Raw genomic sequence first — 25,416 nt, 5'->3', positions numbered from 1 at the left:
GATGTTTTACCAAAACTTTGATTTAAATAATAGTAATGAGGTTTATATAGCACTTTACAATTTCACACCAAACTTAGAAGTAGTACATTTATCTTTCAGGCTTAATGAGAAATTAACTCAAATATAATAAATGTGGAAGGTTAGATTCAAACCAGAAGCTTTAGGTGAATCACCTATAGTCAGTTATCTTCTGAATCAAGTCTAAAATCAAATTGCTTGTTTGTTTTACTGATACCACAATGCCTCTTAAATATATTGAGAATGATGAAAATCCTATAAAAATCCCAGGAGAGTCAAAGGAGTATTTTAGATATTTAATTTATTGAAGAGAAAAAATATTTTTCCAGTATTCTTGGAAATGCACTTTTTGCTTACTAGGTGATGAGAGCTGTATTGAACAGCTCTGTTTAAGGATTCAAAAATGTAATGACAGCCAATTATATAATTCCTTATCTGCGGCAAATTTTGTAAATGATTTTTATTTTTTTATCAAGTAGATAAATCTTGACTTCTATGAACGTTCCTTAAAAGACCTTGAAAACTACTGGATAGAAGTAAAGAATTTTAAGAAAATCTACCGAGGGAAATAGGTGGATTTAATACAGATCTAGTCTTGATGGAAGAATTGGGTTTGTCCTACCTCTGATAACATACTGGCTGGTATGACTTTGGTCAAAGTCTCCCTAACCTCAGTGTTTACAGCAATATTAAAGAATTTTTCAAAGTTATTTATGGCCAGAAGGATTTTAAAATCACAGGTTTGGTTTAAAAAAAAAAAAAAAAAAAAAAAAAAAAAAAAAAAAAAAAAAAACCTTGGTTTCATTATGTCATGTAGTGAAAGGATTTTTGTTAAACAGAAATTGGGTGTCTATATTTCCTTACTACAAAAATCTACTGGCCCATCTCTACTCTGTCACTTCCATCCCCATCATCCAACCCAAACATGAACAAAAGTTTTCATGTTTTCTGAGATTTTCAAACTTGGCTTGAATAGATTCCTCAGAAATTGTTCCTGTAGGAAGACCAAGCTGGACTTAACCTTTACTCCCCTGAACTTGATTCTTTGAAATTGGTGCTGCTAAACTGAGTATTATAGAAAGTAAATAAAAGTCAACCAAGTAGTTAATCTTTGCATTTTTGGATTAAAAAATAAACTAGTAAAATTTACTCAGGAATTTCCTAGTACATCCTCCAGTTCTGTACTTTTTGTTTGTTTTTGGTCAAGACACCTGGAAATAACTATAGTATATTTTAAAATGATACCTCTTTCCTGGCATAATATATTCAAAATTGTAAATAAAAGTAAAAAATTGGGAAATGTTTGTTCAAGATTATGCTTTTAAGATTTAAAATTTTAACACCTTGTGTTCTCATCAATTTTTTCCCCAGCTATGCTGCAGTTCACAATCTTTAACTCAGTCATCAAACAATTTTGCGCTCTTAAGTAGTAGGTATTATGTTTTAAAAAAAATGAGGATACAAAAAAACTTTTGTAAAATGTGCCCATTTAGGTTTTTAAGGTGAGGGAGGGAACATCAGAAGACTTAATCTAAATACTTCATCTAAGTAGTGGAATAATTACTGATGGATATTAAAATACTTTCTAAAATAGATTTTTTTTTTAAACCAGAAGTTTTTTCAGACAATATATGTTTCCTTTCCTCTCAATTACTTAGAGGATATAGAGAGCCAAGAGGTTATACATCACAGCTCTTGGAAAAACTAAGTCTTCCCCCCACATAATTGAATAATTGAATTTACAGTTGAATAGGGAAGTGCAAACATTTTAGTCTATGAATCTCATCTTTTTTTAAAAGTTAAATCAGGCTCACTGTTAATATCAAGTTTCAAGTGAATTCCTAAAACATCTAAAAAAGTTTATTCACTACTTCATTATCACTGAGAAGTAACTATTTTTTGTTAGATGTGCCTTGCCCTGGATGAAAGAACTCTTAATATTCCAAGGCCAAATTTGCCCGTTAACCCCAAACGATTACCCTGAATGTAAATTCTTTATATTTTAAATGGAATCAAGGGTTTATTTGAAATTAATGGACGGGAGCGTTTCCGTTTTTTACCCTTCGGGAGATACGTTCAAAGCACTGTTAGATTGAATAATGAATCATCGTCAGTATTTAAATTATAGGATTTTTTTTTCTTCAATTCTAAATTCTGAATTTAAACTTATGATGACGTAACAAAAGCGATGCTGCTTTTAAGCCTTCAAGAAAAAGGAAGTTTTGCTTTATCTCCTGTTTTTAATCGTGTGTAAGAAAAGATTCCCAAACATTTTACTAATACTTTACTTTTATGAAATGATGTGACAAATAGGAACACCATTATACAATTAGGTTATGGTCTCAATTCTATAGTTAGAAGCTTTTATGTATTGAGGACCTCAGTTCTGTGGATAGTATATTAACCTCTCTCAAAAGCTTTCATAAATCTCTAGCGTATAGTTTGTTCGATCTTTTTAAAAAATTAGATCAGTGGATTATTCCAAACTCGCTTTGTCTTATTTCCATATGCATGTTGCTGGCAAACTTTTAAAAAATACTTTTGATTTTCTGCCGAAATTGGGTTCCACCGAGTTTACTAGCCCGGGTTAGGTCAACAGAAGTCTCCCTTACTCTAAACTATAAGAAAGTGAGAAATGGCCGCAAGTGGGCGCTGTGGCTCCGTGGAAGCGAGCGTTAGTAGTTTGAGAGAGCGTTCTGAATCTTGGAGTATTTCAAAACTGAGCTTCCTGCAAATACATTTACGAGGAATGAAAGCCATGAAGTATTTCCTGCCACCTCTTCACCTGCGTCCTTTCAATCTCTATTAATAAGTCTCTGCGTTTCGAATGTACTTATTTATCTCACATACTCTTGGTTAAATTTCCTGGTCACCTTTGGGAAAGTGTTAGTTTCACTCACATAGAAAGGATAATTAAGAAGAACACTAACGCAGGTTTTCGTTTGCCGGGAAAAATTACAGTGTTGTTTTCCCAAGAAAAGTGTGGAGTTTGAGAGAGAAAACGCCCACAAAAAATGTGTGGAGGGGAGAAAGTGGCACTAACTCTGACAGACTAGGGAGAGCGAGGAAATTCACACCCAAGCTGAGAGCCCCTAATTATCTGCAGTATATTCAGGCGCCACATCCTTTTGATGTTGCTCTGCATTTCCATGCCCTGTTTACTTAGGAAGGCCCCTAGCTAATTGTTTTGTAACAAAATAAATTTTGAAACCCATTATTAAGAGGCATCGTGGGAAATATTGAAGAGAGCCAAGAAACTAAATAGAGGAGACAAGGTGAATTCTGGAGGTTTCTGTATACCTTGAGAAAAGAAACTTAAAGGAACAATCATAAATTGTTTTCGGAACCGCAAAAGATTTCACTTTCTGATTATACTTATGTACATAAAAGTTACACCGAAAATTTTGCAGGATAGAAAACATTCCAGACTATTAGCATAGTTTCATTTTGAGGATGGAATAAATAGGAAAAAAAAAACCTAATTGTGTAAGGCAGAGCCGCGAAATATCAAGAAAGGGTAATAAATCCCTTAACATTAATAAATCTCTTCTCTTCTCTTCTCTTCTCTTCTCTTCTCTTCTCTTCTCTTCTCTTCTCTTCTCTTCTCTTCTCTTCTCTTCTCTTCTCTACTCTTCTCTTCTCGCTCTCGCTCTCGCTCTCTCTCGCTCTCTCTCTCGCTCTCTCGTTCTCTCGCTCTCTCTCCGTCTTTCTCCTCTCCTCTCAATCTTTTTTTTCCCGCTCGCTCGCTCTCTATTTCTTCCAAAGAGTCGGAAGAAAAATGCAGGGTGTATTTCATTGTTGGGAAAAAAAAATTATCGTTACGTGAATATAAGTATCACTGGGGATGCTTTCTTTCTCAGTGTCTTCCAATTTATAGTATTGTGGTCCAGTTTATTAACGTTACGACGGAGGATGCGGTGCTTGGGGGCGTGGGGGTGGGGTGGGGGTGGGGGATTTACCTGTCAGACATCGGCAAGCCCCACCCAGAGATCGAATGTCGGCTGCTGGAGGTGTGTGATGGACTCTGGAAGCACCCAACCAGAGCCAAGCTCTCAGACAGCAGTCCTATGAGCTTCGCTTGAAGGGGCGGATGGGCTGAGTTTATATTGCTATGACAGCGAGCTCGAAGCGGTTACTTTCGTTCACTGAAGACTCGGAGCAGTAGCGACTTTAGAGCCTGAACGAGTGAGGAGAAGAGGCTGCTGCTGCTCGCATTCGCTCTCTCGCTTACAGGCGCACACACAAAGCCACACACGCACACGCGCGCACACTCACACACACACACGCCAGGCGAGCAACTGCAAGGGCTGGAGTAGCAACGGCAGCGGCGGCGGCGGCAGGGGCAGCAAGCTAAACCCACACCCAAAGCAAAGGAAGGCTCTTTCTTCCTCTTTTCCCTGACACTTTTTGCTGGTCCACGGCACGGCAATTCCTGCTTACAAGCTTGAGGAGGAAGAACGGTGGGAAGATTTTGATGTGATTTTGAGGTCTGCCCGCAAGCCGCCTCCCCCCCATTTTCTCTGTCCTCTTCAGCAGAGTCAGCGAACCCCGCTCCCTGAGAGAGAAATGGAATCTTGCAAATGTGGCTTTAATGGACTTCGGGCGCTGATCCTCCCCCTGGATTTATAGACCGAAGCTGCCTTTCTCTAGAGCTCTACAACTACCCCGACTGGTCCTCTGGGGATTACACCGTGCAACCTTGGTCGGGGCTGGGTGGGACGGAAAACTGGAGACGGCGAGACGCCTTTCAGAAGATTTTACCTATTTTTTTGTCACTCGCGCGCTCTACAGCTTTTGTTATTATTTTTTTAATTTTCCTTTTTTTACCTTCAAAGATCAAACGCCGTGAATGTGCCCAGGCACACTGGATCCCCACGGGAGTTTGCCGTTTGAGTTGCATCTTGCGCTGTTTTCCGGAGCCCCGAGATAGCAGGCGGGCAGCGGGGGGTGGGTGGGGGGACTCAAGAGTTTTTGCTTTGGGGGTATAGTTGGATTCTGGAATCATACATTTGAAGGAGCGCTCGGAGGTCTACTGTAACTCAGATGACTCAGTGAATTGGCTTGCAGCAAATCACCAAGTGCACAGATCATTTTTTGCTTTAGATTATTTTTTATTTTTATTTTTTAAATCGGAAGAATTGGAATTACGGGCGCTATACTTGGTTCTATTCAGGTACGGAAATCTCAAGGAGTTGGGAGAGGCTTTGCAAAAAGGGACTTGGAGCGGCTCGAGCATGGCTGTGAGGAGGGACTCCGTTTGGAAGTACTGTTGGGGAATTTTGATGGTTTTATTCAGGACTGCAATTTCCAGATCGATAGTTTTAGAACCGATATATTGGAATTCCTCGAACTCCAAGTAAGTTTCATTCGCCCATTTAAATCCCTTTTGCCTTCCTCCTTCCATCCTCTCGCATCTTTTTTTTTTTTTTTTTTTTTTTGACCAGCTCCAGTATTTCTTTCGGTACCAACATCATAAAAACGGAATTTAGAGATTCAAAGCGCACTTTCCCCCTTGCCAGTGGTACTGTACTCCACCACGGTTGGTGCGGTATTCTCAAGTGCTTTCTCCTAGAGGAAGGTGCTACGGCTGTCGCTGAAACCGCCGTCTCGGATCACGTCTTCTTTTTATTAATCTAACCACCGAGCCTTAACCCTTTCCCCTCTTTCCGCCCCCAACCCTCCTTGTGTAGCCACTTTTCACTAGGTGGAGACTCCTTCCTCTGGTTTAGAGTCTTCTTCTAGAGCAGTGGCATCCCCTAGCTTCTCGGTCACCCGACAAGGGGAAAAAAAAAAAAAAAAAAAAAACCTTTTCCTCCTCCCATCCCCCAAAAGAAAGCAAAGAAAGCGTCTCTCCGGTGCTAAAAGCCTTTGGTTTCATCTTTCACTCCACTGAAAGGTGTCAGATTATCTATACCTGATCCACAATTCCTTTTTTTTTTTTGGGGGGGGGGAGGGAGGAGAGAAGAGAAACCTTGGCCACTACAAATGTTACCCGTTGGAGAAGTGGGGGGCGGGAGTGGGAGCGAGACGGTTGAACGGCAAGAGAGATTTCTTTTATCCATAGGAATTGATTTCGTTGCAAGGTGAGGGTGAAATAAAGGAACCTAATAGCCGGATCTCTTATGCGTTTGATGGCGTGGTGGCGATGAGGTGGAAATGAAAAAGATCAAGGAATTCCCAGGATTTAACAAACAAAAAACTCCCATTTTCTACCCCCACCCCACCCCCCTACTCCAACTCTGCATTTCTAAGCGTCGTTACATCTTTTAGGCAACCCTGCGCTACCTCATCTGGACAGTCTACGGGGAGCATTACTAACCGTGGGGATTGCAGAGAGCTACTACTGTGAATCCAAAGATAGAACTTGGGCAGCGAACTTATATCTCCCTCCTACCCCTACTCAGTGTCCCCCAGAGAAATCGAATTTTAAATTGCATATATGCTTCTTTGATTCTCTACGTTTCTCTTCATTAACAACTTGTGAAAGAGAGCTATCTGTGGTCATAGTAGCGGGTTCTTTATTCAAAGAATTTTATTTAAAGCAAGAGGGTCTGCATGCATTTGCATTCTAAATATTAGAATTTTGAGATAGAAGGAATCCGATGTTCTGGAAAGGATTCCTTTGTGATGACGGCCTTCCTTAGTTAGAAGGTACAATGTTCAGATGTGTTTTTTTTTATTTTTTATTATTCGATAAGAACTCAATCTAGGTTGTATTTATCAAATCTAATCTAAACAAAGTTTTATTTAGAGAAAGGGTGGTTTTATGATGTCTTCATCCTTTACCAGCTCCTCCCTCCTACCTTCGAACCCTATCCACCTCTATTTGAAAGGTCTTGTAGAAAATAACTTTCTGTGACGGCTCTTAAATGAAACACATTTTCAAAAAAAAAAAAAATAGCCTTAACTAATGCGTCAAATGTGTACATATAAATTAAATATTGTATGTCAAAACCATTCTAAGGATATGTATCACTTCCTGCTCCAGTGAAACTTTATTTTATAGAATCCCAACCCAAAAATAAGTAGAGGAAGTCTACAAGAAAGTGATGTAGACTGATTTTTGAATTAGGGAGCTATATACTACCAGCCAGATCAGTAAAGTCTAATCCAGGTCTAAAGCAAATTTGGATTAGATTTAGAGGTGTAAGAAATGTCAGGCTGATTTAGAAACAACTTTCTCAACCAAAAAAATTTACCTTCCACTCTTTCAAGAAAATTTATTATAAATCTCTCTAGACATTCTCAAAAATTTTAAGATTGGATATTCAAAGTTACCCATATATTTTCTGTTCAAAAGAGATTTTAGTCATTTTCAAAAATTTTCAGTGGTACAAGATAATATTTTAGATATTCTGTTCATAATTTAGAAGTTAGTATAAAGATTCAATTTAGCCCACCTGTCTGGACCCTTTTAAAACATATGGTAGTGTTACTTTTTTTTTTCCGACTTAGAAAACAATGATTTAAGATCCCACCGCTCCAAAAATGTAATGTGCCAGTTGAATAGAGTGTAAAAGCTTAATAGGTACAAGGAACAGGATGCACTGATAGGCCTGTTATGACTTAAAAGTAGTTGCACATAACTGCACTGAAGAAATGACTGTATTCTGAAGCTAGTGAGCAGTTTATTCCTACAGAGGTCACTCTTCCAATATGTAATGCTCTCAGCAGGATGGACCTCTTCTCTACTCTGTCTGGTTAGGCTGCTCTTACTTCTCACTTTCACTAATAGGCTCTTCTTAGGTGTTGATTTTTCCTTTCACGATGGAAACGTTCATATTTAACCCTTATTGGAATATATTTACATTTCTCTGATTTGAATTCTTTCACTGTTAAACTGTGTCTTTAATTCAATATTAACATTTTTGGGGGCCTCATGTTTTAGGATTTGGAAAGGTCTCACTTTTTTAAAAAGCCCCAGATCATAATATTTAATTCCTTTTTCAATTTAAACAAGCAGAATAGGAAATATTCTTTTCAATTATGAAACTGTTCTGGGATGGAATAGATAAGCCATTGAAGAATCATCACCATTGTCAAGTACACTATTAAAAATAGTCTTTTTCTGTTGTTGGGGGTCATTGATTTATAGGCCATTTGGAGACCTGTACTTTGAAGAGGCCGATTTTAGTGATATTGCTATTGGTGTGTTTGCTCTACTTTTCAAGAAAAGAATTTCTTTCTAATTCTTGTCACAATTGTTTGTTCAGAGGATCCTGAATAATTTTTCCCATGGAAGAAAAAAGGTCATCCTCACAGAATATGAGGAAGGCTAGATTGAAAAATTAGAATTTTTTTTTCCTGTGACTACCTGAAACTCAAAATAGTGATGTTAAAGGATCTTTACTATAATTTCATCCTTTTAGTATAAAGCTTATCTGTGGAAGTTACATAATTAATTCAATTCCAATGAAAAGTTTTCCATTGGTAAGTCTGGTATTACAGGGAAGTAGTCAAAATACCTTGAAATTTAGTATCTTACAAGTAAATATAAAGTGTGCCATCATGGATTTATAAATGTATATTATACATCTCTATATAATCAATTTTGTTTAGTTTTTGGAGGTCATCTTTTTTAGCAGGTGGTTGGCATAGGGAGCATGTAGCAGCTGTTTGAACACAGGGTCCAGAAAATCCTTTGCAAAATCATCATCTCCATAGCTACTTTCATCGTACTATTCCCCTTTAGCCTACCCCCCCTCCCAAATCCCAGGACATTTAGGAATTAATGAAAAGGAATGTCACAAAATGAAACATAATAACTACCCTGTAAAATTATATAAATTGCATTGCTACCTTTTATAGTTGACTTAGGTAAATGGTAGCATTTGGGGCTATTAAGTCTTCCTTTGGGGAATTCAAGAATGACTATGGAAGCATAGCTTCGATTACTTCATTAACATGCTTAAGTCAAGGATTAGAATTGGGGGTATAGCATTTTATTTGAACAAAAACCATCACCACACCCTCAGTTCAGGGTTTTTGTTCAAATAAAATGATACACACCCCCAATACACCCTAAAACTTCACTTCACAGGAAGTGGCAGTGTCTTCATATTACCTTTCAGGATGACTTCTATTTATTTTTTGTATGATTTTGGCCAAATGTTGCAGTAGTTCAGTTATCAGGAAAAAGTGTGTGTGTGTGTGTGTGTGTGTGTGTGTGTGTGTGTGTGTGTATGTCTGTCTGTGTGTGTGTGTGTGTGTCTGAGGTTGTGATTCCCTGCACACCACATATCAGATTAACAAAGCATTTTTCTTTCTCCATGGGATCTTTCTCTACATCATGCTGTAACCCTGATATTGATTGACTCAAGAAAAACAAAGAGTGGCTGAATAATTGGCAGATAACCTATAATACATGGACTCTGCTAGAGTCTACCTCTGAATAAATATGAACATGTCAGAGATTGATAAACTAAAACTACAATGGAGAGTTCTGTTTAAACAGTCTATTCAGTAGCATATATAAGCCAGCCTGAACCCGCCCCCTCCTGCCATTGTATCTTGAAATTCTTATTTTTGTAAGTAAACAAATGCACATTCAGTGCTGATTGAATAGCCCCTTGAACTATGCTCTGCAGTTTGAGTTTGGGTTAATCTTGTCGGTTTTCATATAGAGAAAAAAAAAGGACAAAGCACCAGGGGTGGGAATTGTTCATGCTTTCACATCCACATTCCTTGCATCTTGTCAGGATGATAAACTGTAGGTAATGGACAGTCGTCGTTTCACGGGACAACTGAGCCCACTAGAACACAAAGAACTCGCTAAAGCGATATCTCACAACATGTTGGATTGCCTTCTTTTCAGGGTAGAATTTATTTGGGAATCCTGTGTCTTGGGACTGCACTTTTTAACCTCAAGCCATTACAACTTCAAGCTTCAGAAATAGGAGCTAGAGGTTAAACTGACTGGTTAAGCACTTGGTTATAATTCTTCCACAAAGCCAAGCTGTTGACACTTGCCATGCTAATGCAAAGAAATTCGAATAGCACCTCCAACCCTAATAAGTATTCCTGACACCTATTCTAAGGCATTATTAGTGCAGGTGAATTAGCAAGAGACTTCTAGAACAGCAAGAACAGAATTTTGGAATGCTTTCCTCTGGCCTTGCATGGGCAGGATCAACTGGAATATAATTGGCATATTATTTATAGTAATTATCGAAAAGCCTCTTATCTGTAAACTTTACTAAGGCCAAGCAGTTGGGTAGTGCAGTAATTACTTTTCCATTGGAATTGCCGGCAAGTGATGAAATTTTTTTTAAAATCTCAATCCTCCACTGATGTTTTTAGTGAGCTCATTGAACCTCAGTGTGACACATAACTTAGAGTCACAGAAAAATTCACCTGATGAGAAACTATTTGAAATCCCTGGATGACTGCAGTGATGAGTCACAGAAATGGGAGTGGTAAGGAAAAGCAGCACATATGATATAGGCCTTAATTACTTTTTTTTTTTTTAAGTTTTTTTTTTAATAAAAACTTTATTCTTAAAAACCTTAATTGCAAATTAGGAAAAATGGCCTTCTGAGAAAAATCGTGATTAAAATGGCCTTCATGTGTGGCTAATCTCTGCCTTCCTTTGCTGCTGACATAAAGAACCAGTTTTTCAGGTCACTTATCATACATCTACATAGATTTGCTTATGAGCTCACCCTTTGTGGAGCCTTGTGGAGACTTAAATGGGAGTGTTCAACTGTTTAAAATATTTTGATTAAAATATGCAGAACCCATAGAACTATAAGCTTCTAGCCAGGACTTAGTTCTTTCAGGGAAGAGAAGATTTTTTTTTTTTTTTTTGGAGGGTAGAATTAAAAGAGAGATGGCATATATAAAAAGCAAAGAAGGAAGGATGGCAAATGGGACAGCGTTAGAACAGCTTGGAAAAACTCCTGTGGCTTCATTGTCTCTATAAAGGCAGAGAATACAAAGACGTAAGCAATTCAGCCCTTCTCCCATGATGGAAAATGTAAACCGTTGACACGGCTCCCCTGCTTAACTTATTTAATTCTCATTTTAAATTCAGCACTATACCAGCCGTGTGAACTCTGAAGATTTCTTTAGTAATCCATTTTGTAGTTCCGAATCAAAAACAAAGTGAAAGGGTCTGACACAATTTGCTTTTATTTTTAGGCAAATCAACCCTGGTCATAGTTAATAAGGGGATTACAACCCAGACTAGGTCTTTACAGATGTAATGTAAATCAAGGGCAGAGTATAAAGAAACTGATCCCTTTTGATTGAAGTATGGTAAAAAGGCATAGAGAAACTAGCAGCAGTAATCTGATTGTATGGCAATAAAACCACCATTTTCTGTCTTTCAGATAAAAATAATGTGGTAAATCCATGCAGTTCATAAGATGTAAAGGCAGATAAAGAGTGATACCATGGCAACATATAGATTAACTTGATGTTAAAAATGACATGTCTCTGAAAAGGGTGCAGAAAACTAAGGTCCTTGCTCCAGGCTGTTAGGTATTATGTGAGAACTGCACAGAACTTGGAAACTAGGATTAGAAAGTATGAAAGGCCTACTTGTGGCCTGGGATGGTTAAAGAAGTGAAGAAAAGCTGCTCAGTTCTTGCTCATTGGTGGTGTATAATATGGTAAAGGTAGATTTCATTTACTGCCCTTTTTTTCTTTTTTTTTCCCTCTCCCCTCTACTCTCCTCCCCCCCTTTCTGGGGGAGATTTGGGCTGATTAAAACTTCAGATCACTGCAGTTGTTAGGCTCTGGAAGATTTTCCTTTTTAACTCCTGGCCTAACAGCAGCAGCCATTCTGTAGGATTAGCTGCACTCTGAGTTTGTTTCCTTAATCTATTTGGGCTTCAGGCAGGGACATGCTGGGAAGGAACAGAGACCAGAGGGGATAGGTAGGGCTGGGGTTATCTGAAAAGAAAACAGAGACCTTTTGATTTCAGCCATCTTTCAGACTGGTCTCACTCTCACACTGCATGGGAGAGGCAAAGATAAACATTACACATTGTCCCTGTCCTCTAACAAGATAATTCTTCTGCCATTTTTGCATTTCCCACTCTACCAAAAATAAAAGGGGGAAATCCAGTTTTAATTCAAATTAACAATAAATCCAATATACCCAAAGTGATATGGCTAATCAGATGATATTTTACTTATGGAATGTCAAAAACAACCTCTGAGTTAAGGAAGATAGTCTGTACTTGACTTTGGGAAATTTTCATAAGAAGCTATTTTAATGGTCTGTAGCTTTGAAAGTTAAGGGAAAAAAAAAGATCCAACATACTTTTTCTACATGGATCCTTTATTGCGCCTATCTTTTTGCCTTCCGCAGTTACAACTTAGTCATTTAAAAAAGGGGGAGGGGGGAAGAGGCCTTTGAACCTATCATTAAGTACCATGCAGAGTTAACATCCTATAGGAACAAGCCCCAAAGGAAATATTTGCTTTATTGCTTGTCATTTTGTGCTGCTAGGACTTACCATTACTTTGAATGAGCCTACACTTTAAACACTAAGAAAATACTGAAGTAGCCATGGTGTATCTTGAGCGAGGGAGTTAATTTCAGATGTGTTGGACAAAGTGGAATTAAGTGATGTATTCTTAGAGGCATAGGTTATAAGTTTTTTAACTTTCTACACCTGGCCTATGAAAATTTGTGAAAGATCTTAATTAGATCCTAAATTTCTATTGAAGTTTTTTTTACCCTGATAACCCAATCCCTAAACCCACCTGAATTACTGATAATCATTTATGCTTTAGTAGAATTTAAGGTGGTTGTTTTTTCCCTTCTTGGGATGTTTTTGGTTTTACAAATGTCTTTCAAGAAGAGAAAGTGCCTTTGGAGTATTGATGCATTTACCTCTTTGCCTTATTTAACCTTCAGTAGTCTATATCAGAAGTTGTTTTGTTTTTTGTTTTTTGTTTTAATTTATCCAGATTCTGCTAAGCCTAGGGACACCCTCTTCTAATTTACAGGCTGGTCACATCCTAGCACCTTGCATTCTGCATTTGACAATGATTGCTAATGGGCCATTCAACTAAAGTATTTGCTTGTTAACAGGGAACAGAGCATGATAAATGTCCAGCAAGCTTGCGGCCTCCTTCAGCTTTTCAAATGCAGACTGGTGCATATTTATGGCAGGCAAATGACAAAAGAAGTAGCTGAATTACTCTGGCCTTATGCTTTCAGTTAGAACTAGGGTTAAAGTGATTAAAGAAATAATGCAAAAAGCAACCTCATTTGTTTGCTTACCATTATCCACCATTTAGCTTTCCAACCTACTTGCCATGACACATTTCAGAAATATTATAGATAAGGATAGTATATTTATCTAACAAACCATAAAAAGTAGGTGATCATTTATGAAATATTTTCTATACACTGAATGCCAGGTAGGCCTGTTTATGTAGTTCTTACAGAGAATCAGCAGTAGGTCAAATATTGTATATTTTCTTTACATATAAATTTAAGGGTATACTTAGCGTCCTGAGAAATTTGCAGTTGATGAATGCATTCATGCTGATTTCAAATAAAAACACATAATATGAGAAAGTCCCACTATGGAAAACAAGTCTGTCCTATTCTTAGTAGTTTTCTAAACAAAATATGATGAGGAAAATCACAATAATGAATTGTTAATTGGTTTGCTGTTTCCATTCTCCAAAGTCCTAAATAAGAGGATTTTCAAAATATTAAGTGGCAGGTACACATTATGAATGCTCTAAGTGAATGAATACCTTGTTAGGTGTCCTACACTATTTTGATTTGAAAACTCATCATTGTATTTAATACTACAGAACCTTTCTATTTTCTCTTTCTAATTAAAACAATCACCCACATTCTCTCTGCTTTATTTCTGCGGCAGCTAGTTTTAATTAGAGGTTGTGCTACATTCCTCTTGTTCTTACTAGCCAGGTCTGATTAGACCTGAGGCATTTTATCCATGTCCTTTAGACAAACCCTTTACACACACCCACTTTTGCTTCTCTTGCCCAGATTTATAGAATTTTTAAAATGTGAGCTGTAAGAGAACATTAATACAGTCCCTCATTTTATGGGGCAGGAAACTGAGATCCAAAGCATCTTATTGTGCTGGTAAAAGCAAAGGATTTGGAATCAATATTTCTTGGTAGTTATATGGCACTTAGGAAGTCACTTAATTTCTCTCTGACACTGTTTGCTCAACTGTAAAATGGAGATAATAATACTTGTACTCCACACCCTAGAAGCCATTGAGATCAAATGATAATATGTCAAAAGTGCTTTGAAACTTTTAAAATCTTACAAAAATGAATTATTATGAATTCAGTATTTATTAAGTACTATGTGGAAAGTACTGTGCTGAATGCTGAGCATACAAATAAAAAAGTCAGATAGTCCCTGCTCTCAAGGAGCTCTTATTCTAATGGGCAAAGACTACAAGTAGAGAAGATTTCAGCTGCAGGTCAGATAGAAATGTCCCATGGTCCTTAGGATACAGAGGCAAAGCAGAAGGTAATTTTTTTTCAATGTTATTTCCACTGATAAAATCTTAGTTTCTGTGGTTGAATTATTTGACAGTATTGTGAAGGTTAGGCTGAAAGCAGAAATAATGGAGTTCGAGATACTGTTGCTTCCAGGGCTCTTGTATTTGTTGGTGGCAGCTGTTTGACAGTTGTTGATGGTGGTCATAAGGAAGGTGGGCCTCTCTTTACACAATGACTTCTCCCTTCAATGATGATTGTGGAGACTGGTTTGGATGTAGGTGTGGTTTTGTTATCATTAATCATCATCATCATTGATTTATTTAAATGATTTGCCCAAACTCACACTGTGACAGACCCAAGACTAGAAAGTTCAGACATCTTGACTCCTAGTCCCAAGTTCTCTCTGCTACACCATCACATTTATCTTCATATTTGAGATTAAGATCAATGTATATAGGAGATGGGGAAAAGAATATGAAAAAATGATTATATCAGCAGAATTTTGCTCTGGTGTTTTCCAATTCAGAAACTCTGAGACGGGTTAGAGCCAGAAAATTTTTTCCTTATACTAACATTTCATATCTATTATATGCTCCTGGAAACTCCTAATAGCATTCCCAGAATGCATTTTCCCACAGAAAGTGTTATAAAGGTTTTTGGGGAGAATTGACATAATGATTTGGGGTCTATTGTATATTAAATACATATGGGAGCTTTCCTGGGAACTCCTAATTTATGATATGTTTATATCAGAAGCTTATTCATTATAATAGAGATTTCTATATGATGTAAATACCAAATTTATTTCTAGAGATCTAACTTTTACAAAGTACAGCAAATTAGTACATTATCATACATTAAAGAAAAAGTTTGTAAACAGTGGAAAAGCTAGCTCTGGCCCTTCTGCTTGGGTATAGAATAATGGAATAGGGCATTGAATTTAAGTGCCCTTAAGTGAACTTAAGAGTGAAAAAAAAAAAGGTTCAAATTCTACCTCATATACTTACTAGCTGTATGATATAGGGAACGGCTCTTTAAGTCTTATCATGCCTCAGTTTCTCTGCAAATGATTGGGACTGATGTCTTTCTAAGTTCCTTCTAGTTCTATGTCTATGATTCTAAGAATCTCTGTCACTTATGCTATAGATGTTGCTTAATTTCAGGAATCTATGATATCAGTTTTTAGTAAAGTAGAAAACTAGTATTCTAAAGATAGACTTGGAGGCAGTAAACATGAGTTTGAATGTGACCTGAAATACTTAGCTATATGACCTTGGGCAAATCACCTAGGTCTTTGAAGCCTTGTTTATTCCTCTGTGGAATGGAAATAATAATGGTACCTACCTCTAAAGATCAACTGAGGTGATATATGTAAAGTGCTATATAAACCCTGGAACACTATATAATTACAAGTCATTGTTATTGTTGTTATTTAAAGTTGCTATGTCTTAAAAATTAATCACTCTGTGGTCAGTTTGTAAGGAATCTCCTTTCTAGACCTAATCTAGACTATTTCTCAAGGGATGGCAATCACTTTATTGGATCCATGTTTGAAATCTTTGTCATTTGCCAAACTGCCATGGTTTGTGTTCTCTAAGTATATAGTCTCTAACAGTGTAATGTTATTTGCAAAACACAATGAGGTATCAGAGTAGCACTTTGGTAGAGGATCATGGGTAAATGTGAGAAATAAGGAAAAGAAAAAACCAGGAGAGACAAGTAAAAAGACAGTGGTGATATTTTAACCTGAATATAGGTTAATTTTATATGTAATGTATAGTATATACCAATATAAATAATACATAATATGTAATAATGGGAATATATCATATATGTAATACATATTATATAATGTTTAGTATATATATATATACATATATATGTGTGTGTGTATATATATATATATATATATATATCATTATAAACTTTTTGTTCTGCTATTTTATACATCTAGAGTGTGACCCTCAGGAAACTTAACAGCAGAAATTCAATTCAATAAACATTTACGCAAGGCATCAGAAATACCCAGACAAAACCAGTGCATGACTTCAAGGAATTTACACTCTTTTGGGTAATTAAACAAGTATTTGTATGTAAAGGAGAATGACTAGAGGAGAAAGGGCTTTTGTAGGTGAAAGATTTGTGTAGTAACTTCTTAATGCCAGATTCTATGCTAAACAAGGTAGATACTGTTATTCTCCTCAAACAGGTTAAGTGATTTGCCCAAGATCATACAGCTATCTGAAGCAAGAGGAAGAGCTGAGTTCAAATTCAGCCTCAGAAACTAGCTGTGTGAACCTGCACAAGTCATTAATCCTATTTGCCTCAGTTTCCTCATTTGTAAAATGAGATGGAAAAGGAAATGACAAACCATCCCAGTATCTTTTCCAAGAAAACCCCAAGTGGAATCAACTGAAAGTCATACACAACTGAACATTTAACATTAAATGATGTGATCCACAGGTCTAACCCCACTGAATATTGTTAATTGGGTCTGTGTAAATGTTATATGCAAAATAAAATTTGCAGCTAGGGAGCAAGTAGTTTCATGCAAATAGTGTTACAAATTATTGAGAACGTTATTGCTTAGGAATTTAACAGTGGGATTTGCTTTTAATGCATTAAAAATAATTCCAAAATAATGCTGGTCAGGGTAAATTTGTCTCTGTATATGTGAAGAAAATAAAACCTGACACAATTGTTTACATAACATTTAGAGCCAGAAGGGACATTAGAGATGTAGTCAAATCTTTTCATTTTCACTGAGGCTCCTCAAGGTCACCCAATAAGTAAGTGGCAAGGTTAGGATTTGAATCAAGTTCTGACTCCAAATCCACTATTTCTTCTACCCCACTACAGATCATTACAAGATTAAATCTTAGTGTATCTAAAATGAATGACCTAGATGTGTCATGTTCCAATTCATTTTCACATAAGGATAAATACTAATTGATGACCCCACTTTTTGTCATTGAAAAATTAACTAATCAGTTAAAGGGAAATTAGTCTTTGAGATGGAAAATGTAGTTAATTTCTACTGCATTAGTCCTCTGATTTAGAAAACATATTCAACCAATATCCATTGAGACTTACATATGTGGGTGTATATTCATTGAAACCCAGCAAATTTAAACTTCATGTGGTTAAAACACAGATCAAAACAAGAGTGGAAAGGTAGATAAAATTTCTTTGTTAATTGTTCTTTATATATATATTATTTTAGTCATAGTTTTAAAAATAATAATATAAAACTTTCTGAATGATTTTTTTTCAAATTATTAATATAACAAGTTTATGTCTAATGAAACCAGAAACAATTACTACTCCCTTAAAGGGTAACTATCCATTTATTGCAATGTCATAATAATATCTTTATTATACATTTCTCTTTTATCTATTAAGATCATCTGTTTTATGAATTGATCAGTTTTGAGGAAAGAAAAGAGATCAGATGAGTAATGAATTGGTTTGGTTGGAGGCTGGGTATGGATAAAGGCTAAGGAGATAGTATGACATCTTTTTTGAAAATCTAGTCACAATTAAATGCCATTTTATTTTGGATTTTGGGATCTTTGCCAGCTTCCAGCTTGTCAGAGCTGAGAAGACTCAAATCAAGTCCAGGCCTATTTCTACAGCAAACTGGAATCCTGGCTTCTTGCCTATAGATTGATTCAGTGTACCCCATCTGGCTTTTGATGTTTTGCAAGTTTGAAGCAGTTTGTTTAAGGAAGCTATGCAGTGAATCCTGGTGAACCTATCTGTCTTCATATATCGCTGTTGTTTGGAGTCTAGAATGGTACATTTTTTAAAAATTTGCATTTTCACTGGTGCATACCATCTGTTTACCTATTGACTGAGCAGTAGAGGGTCTCTATACTTAATTGGATAAAAAGTACAGATTTGGAGTCAGAAACATCTTGACTCTTTTTGGGACCTTGAAATTCAACTGCATTCAATGTCTGCACTTCACTGGCTTTCTTCATGTTCAATTAACTTCAGTTTAGTTCAATAACAGCCTGTTTTAATCACTCCACATCACTTAACATATATGTGTGTGTGTGTGTGTGTGTGTGTGTGTGTGTGTGTGTGTGTATTTTTTTTGGTCAAGGTAATTGTAGGCTACTCAGGGTGGTTGAGTGAGAGAAAAACTATGTTGGCCACAAAATTGCTTTGTAGCACATATCATATTTTTCAAGAGCGTATATTTAGTAAGAAATATGTATTTAACCATGAATTGATTACCCAAAGTAAGATCATAGATTTGGGGCCTAGAAGGGTGCTAGAGGGAAAATGGGCCAAGCATCTTTTTTTAAGTGTCCATTATTGTGCCAAGCACTAAATTAAGAATTTCAAAGATATTATGTCATTTGATCCTAGAGATTATCTGGTCCAGCCCTACTCCATTTGGCAAATGAGGAAACTGAGAGTTGAATGAATTGTCCCAGAGGATATAAGTCAAAGAGGGGAGATATGAACCTAAGGCTAGTGGCTTTGTATCAAGAACTCTCTCCATTGTTCCATGACCTCTTTTTTTTGGGGGGGGAGAGGGTGGTGGTTGTGGTTAACACATTATCTTGAAGTGTGTGTGTGTGTGTGTGTGTGTGTGTGTGTGTGTGTATATATATATATATGTATATATACACTTTTTTTTTTTCCCTCCTCTTAGCTTCCTGCTTTCTGGGAGTAAATAGTGAGTTGTTTTCAATCTTTAGAGGGATAACTTCCATGAATTTACTATAAAGGAAAGAATGTCTTCCTTGTCATGCTTGAGTATAAAGCAGCAATGCCATTGACCTAAGCTGGGGAGAGCCCAGAGAGAGAGGCAAGAAGCAATGAAGATGCCTGACCTGAAATTCTCTGATTACATAGCAGCCACTTATCTGATTATGAAGGACTGCTAATACCTTCCTCCATACAGCACCTTTATTGTGCTAGTTTAACGTGTCCCTGGAAAATTGTTGCCAGGGTTATTATACCAACTCACAAGGAGACGATATTCAGAGTAGAATCTAAGATGATCCCTTGCATTCAGTCTTCTTAACTGGGCTCACAGGGAACTCTATCTTACTATATACTTAAAAAAAAAAAAAAGAAATCTAAGTGGTATGAATGTTTTCTTTTGTATAACTTAAGAGCTTCAAAATGGGAAAAGATATTTCATTGTGAGTGGAGAGGACAGTGGTGATGTGAAAATACACATTCTATGATCATCCAATTCTAGGATGTAATATAATTATCACCATTTATATATGTTATATCTATGTATGTATGTATGTATGCATGTACTATTTATTTTTTCAAATACAACCTTATCTCTAATTGGATTATTTAAGAACTCTTTCATCTCTGTAGTTTCCCTAAATTAGCTGGAAATACTAATTAAATTTTATATATCCATAGATATGTAAATATAAGAAATAGCCACTGTTGTCTAGTGTTTCACTTATAAATAACAAGAATCCCCACCTTCTTTTATAGACTCTTGCTTAGGAGCATGACTTAGAACAAGACTGTACAGGTGAGAATAAATTACAATTGGGAAGGAGAAGAAGAATCTAAATTCTTTTTGTCTATGGGTTATGAAATATTTGTTTCAGTAATGGAGGCAGTAGAGCCAACATAAGTACATCATGGTATGAATGAAATCATCCTTTGCTTTCCTCCATTCCCTCATCTCCATCTCCTATAAAGCAATGATTTTTAAATTCCTCCCCCAATTTTTCAATTATTATTTTTGGATATTTCAGAAACCTTAATTTTTTTCTAAAGGAGGATGGAACTACAGAATCACTTAGATGAATGCCTCAGTTTTCACTTTGAAAGGAGTAAACAGGCTAGGTTTTTTGTTTTGGTCTGTTTTACTTTTTTTTAGCTCATGTCGGCTGGTCTGTGTTAACCTGTAAAGAGAAAACATCTCATGGATTTTTGTACATTACACATATGGGTTTAGTTTGTGTGCGTTATTTTCAGGCGATTAACACACTGTAGTTTTGTATCTTTTAAAGCAAGAGAAATTTTTTTTCTTCCTCTGCTTGCAGTATATGTGACCACCCTCCTTGTGGAACAAACAAGTTTTTATTACAATGTTATCAAGACACATATAAAGAAAAACTTAATAAATAATTTGATTTTTTTTTTCTGGGAGGAGAAAAGCTATTTTAATCTTCTTAGGAACATTTTAAAAATAATGCTTTAATTTAGCATCAGGTTTTTTAAGCATTGTGTGATAAATAAGAAAAAAACACCAACATTAATATCAAAGGGAGTCAGTTTTCATTACAGTAAAGGTTCAATTGCGCAGTGCTGTAGGCAGTGAAATTTAATATTATTGTGACTTGTACAGTAATTGTAGAATGACAGAGGGAAATGGATTAAGTTTAAATGTAAGTGTACACAATAGCACATGGACTCTGTCAAATGGAAGTTTAGGTTATTGGAGCAAGGAGAGCCCTCTGGCTCTGTCATTATGAATTAGTATTTTGTAAATAACTAGCCTCTGGATTGTAGATTTATTACTTTCTCAAATGTATACATATGACATGTATACAGATGCATCCATATCATTTGTAACTGCATTGGAGAGTTGCTGAACTGGTTTTTGGCCCATCTGCTTACAATGCATTTGATTCTCTGAGGTTCTCATCTTTCATTGGGGGAAAAAGATTCTGCTTGCTGTTAGTGTGAAGCTTGAAATGCACACTCCCCATTTTGAGCTCTAAGATTCATAACACTTTAATGGTCCCAAACCAAATAAAACCCTCAATTTGCTCCCTTTCTTTTCCTTGAGTAAACTAGGTCGAGTTGCAGATGATCTTTGTTTTAGAAAAGTGTGAAAGAAGGGGCACCTGTGAAAACAGGCAATTGTCCCAACCCACATACACATTTATAGAAAATGTCAGTTAAAGCTTCGAATTTCTGCCTTTTTTCTTGGCAGTTTAAAGCCAAGGAGAAGATCTAGAATTGTTGGTTGCTTGAAGCTTTATGGTAATTGCTTGATGCTCCAAGATCTGGTAACTTAAGTCAGTATAAATCTAATACCCCATAGCTACACTATAACTTTCACTATAAGTTATCTGCAGAAACCTGTTCTAATGTTAGAGTGCAAAAGGGGGCAGTAAAGGGCTGTCCACAAAAATAGAAATATTTTTTCAAGGCTTCTTTTTATAGCCAATACGGCTGTAGTAATGCTTGGACCTCTGATCTTATTTATTCATTTTCAGATAAGATTTTTTTTTTCTCTTTTTGGCATTTAAAGAATGCATCATTAAGCAATCTAGCATTTAAATCAATGCAAAACATAATATCTTACCTATATAGGAAATGGGCCATCAAATTGGAAGTATGGATCCAAATCCTTTTAAAGAATATTTATACAAGAGTATTAAAATGTTCCCTAAAGTAATCTGTAGTCACAATGAACATAGAGTTCCTTTTCCTTCTGTATGAATGTAATTGTATCTCTGCAGAAAAACCAGAACAAAACAAAAGTTTTAAGTTTGAGGTTTCTAGTTGAAGTACCAAAGTGTGTGGTAATGTCATAGGTCAAGAGTTGGGCTTTGATCCAGAGCAGCATGCATCATTTATCAAGAGTTAACTAGGGGAAAAAAAAAATAGCCAATTGCAATGAACTTCCAGAGTGTTTTTTTTTTTTTTTCTCATTCAAAAATTTTGGAATAATTTATAAAGATTGGGTTCTTCCCAGTGGCCCGTGACATTGGCAATTAATAATTAAAAGAAAGGAAAAAAGGAAAATATTTTAGGAAATAAATGCATTTCTCCTGTGTTTCAGGAACACAGGAACATTCAGGTACATATATATACACGCATATAAGTCCATGATGAGATTTTTTTTTTTTTAGTTTGCCAGTTTCTAGAGTTGTAAAGTATGTGAGTGAGGATTTAGATTTCTTAAAAACATTACCTAACTCCTTATCTTCAGAGAGTATAAAGATCAAATACAATAAATAGATTAAGAGCAACCAGTCCTGCATATTATCATGTATTTTGAAGTTCCAGGAATTTGTGGACTAATCTTACTAAGGGTGTAATTTTGTGGCATTAAATTGCAACCCAAATAATAGCACCCTAAACTTTAAAAATATGCAGAAATTCTCAATATTCTATGTAATTATTCTTATGATCCACAGAATACTGAAAAGTTGAAGTACACATTAGTGTGTCTCTTTGAAAATACACACCATATGGATGATTTTTAAAAATCTGGTTTAACAAAAACAATTGTCTTGAAAGTTTGAATCATGCAATATTTAAAATGCATTATTTATCCTAAGAAAATTTGGAATTGTCCTTGGTATCTAATGAAAAAAAAAAGGAGTTGAATGATGACAAGAAATCTGGACAAATGCATTTTGATATTGTAAGAGGAAATGTGTATAAGTTACTTAAAATCAATACTAATAAAATATAATTTGTACCTTTTATTTTGAAATTTAATTGCAAAATAGTTTTTGATAATATATTTAAATATTTTATTGACTTCAGGATATCAGATTTGAGATCAGAATTAGTTTTTATTGTATAATGTTATTACAGAAGTCTGCCAAATTTTTTTATTGATTTTGAACCAAGTTCTGCAAAATAAAATAGAAGTGGATACTGTTGATTAAGTTCAACGCCATATTTAATTGATTTTTACATTTTTCATTGCAAAAATAATGTATGATTCTCTTTCCTTTCATCCTATTGTGTAATTAGCAGACCTCTTTTTCATAGGTGAATGCTCCATGCTATAAATATATGTAAATAAGAACAATTTTTAAAACATATATTTGAAGAGCTGAGAAACTGGCATTTTTCCATTAAGATGTTCTTATAATTTGTTTCCTAGAAACTCCATTACTTTTTCCTTTCCAGTTTTAAGAATGTATTTTTCCCAGTAGTTAAGTTTGAAAGGCCAGGCAAAGAATAATTGTTACTCGATTATTCATTATTACTTTTACCTTGTGTTACTTCAGTATTTATGTACACAATTTACACTACATTAATTTGCTTTTCTTTGCAACTTGCTTTTTAAAAGTGTTTTTAAAATGGCTTCCTTTTGTGTTTATGAGTTGTCTCTCTTACTAGACTCAAATACAGTAACCATGTGAAAGAAGTGATGAACTTGTAGTCACAGCTTGAGTTCAAATCCTGGCTCTCCTACTTAAACCTATATGATTTGATCCCATTATTTAACTTCCCCAGGCCTTTGTTTCTTAATTTGTAAAGTGGGGAGAGGTAGTGTTAGATGAAATGACCTCTAAGGATCTCTTTCTAGATCTGTCAACCTATCTATATTCCACTGTGTTTATTATTACATACACGTGATCATTAGATAAATGCTTTCATTTTGACTGGCTCAATCTGAACAAGAGTTTAAGGATTTAATTGGTCATGTATGTTAGATGGGAGGCTGGACAAATGGTCCTCCCTATCCAAGAAATGATTTTTTATACATTCTTTTAGAGAAGGCATCTGAGCTGAAACATGGTTCCCTATTTAAAGATATGGTTTCAATTACACAGCCCAGCTCATTTCTGATAAGAACAAGGATGGGAAGAAAAAGATGGAATTCTATTATAGAGACACCCTAATATAATGAATACAGCACTGGACTAGCTTGCAGAAGGGCCCATAAAGTCTTACTAGCTGTGTGACTGATCAAATGGTTGCTATAGACAATATCCCTTCTCTGTAAAATGGCAAGAATAATAGCACCTACCTCACCAGGTTGTTGAGGGGTGGTATGTGTGTGAAAATGAGGTCATGTATATAAGGCTTTGTAAATCTTGAAGCACTATGTAAATTTCAATTACTCAACAAATTTTGTTTAATGCTTACTATAGACTAGAGATTGTGCTTTTAAGCACAATGTCTTACAAAGTAAAGTCAAAAAAAAAAAATCTCTGTCTTCAAGGGTCCCAGTCTAACAAGGGATATCACATGTAAATTACTAGAGATAGATGGTTGATTGATGGATGGTTGTATCTATAAAGACATATATATTGCATGTATGTATATGTACATACCTAATATGTATATACACATATTATGTATATACATATAATTAGTATATTAGAAGCCCAGGAAATCATGAGGTATAGATTAGAGGGCAGGATAGACATAGTGGGGAACAGACCATGCAAAGGGCAGAGATTCTTTGTTGTTATTTTTCCTGTTTCATTAACTGGTAAGTTTTTATTTTTTGATAAATTATTTAATCTTATTTATCATGAAGTGCAGTAAAAATTTGTCATTTTCAGTTTTCCAATTACAAGGTTTTATCAATACAATAGAATTTGTTTATGACATGGCTTGTTATTTTACACAGTTTGCCATGAGGGCAGATCGAATCATGTCCCCTCAAATATAACAACTGCAGATATACAATAAACCTATTGTAGTCTATAAGAAAAGTGTTAGTCATATCCACAAGTATGGAATTAAAAAGCAATATTATAAAGGAGTTCTACCTTGTTATTTTGAAAATAAGATCAACAGGGTCTCTCAATTGATATTCACATTTAGACTGGAGAATGCAGACACATTATCTTAATTTAATACAATGCATTGTCATTGGTCTTATAATACTTCCTTTATTTTCTTCCAAAGAGACCAGTGAAGTACTTTACACTATAAAATCTAAGCCTCAAAAAAATAATATGACATAGATATGAGTGTATCTGTAGACACACTCATATATAATTCCTCAATACATATACAAGTAATTAAAGCTCCCATGTCTAATGTACTTTAAATTTTACAAATTTTCTTTATGACCAATCTGGGAAGGAGAGAGTACAAATATTATTATCTTTATTGTAAAAGTAAGAAAGCAATAAGTAACTTGTTCACAATCACATAAATGTAGTAGAAAGAGCAACAAATTTGGAGCTAAGATATGGGTTTGAATCCTGAGTCTAAGGCCTGTGTGCGCAGCAAATTGAT

The 25,416-nt window shown here is 35.6% G+C and overlaps 1 protein-coding gene across 1 annotated transcript in view; it reads left to right on the top strand.

Moving 5' to 3' along the window:
* The first annotated feature begins 4,118 nt into the window (after positions 1-4,118).
* EFNB2 (ephrin B2) overlaps positions 4,119-25,416 on the top strand; it is a 53,825-nt gene continuing 32,527 nt past the window's right edge. Inside the window, exon 1 of the mRNA XM_051984167.1 lies at positions 4,119-5,374. Coding sequence (XP_051840127.1) covers positions 5,253-5,374 — 122 coding nt within the window. The 5' untranslated portion in view covers positions 4,119-5,252. The remainder of the gene's footprint in view (positions 5,375-25,416) is intronic.

This window comes from Antechinus flavipes, chromosome 3 (genome assembly GCF_016432865.1).
Source record: "Antechinus flavipes isolate AdamAnt ecotype Samford, QLD, Australia chromosome 3, AdamAnt_v2, whole genome shotgun sequence".
Classification (NCBI taxonomy): Eukaryota; Metazoa; Chordata; class Mammalia; order Dasyuromorphia; family Dasyuridae; genus Antechinus; species Antechinus flavipes.
The sequence above is the reverse complement of the archived record's forward strand: the minus strand, read 5'-3'. Positions and strand labels throughout refer to the sequence as shown.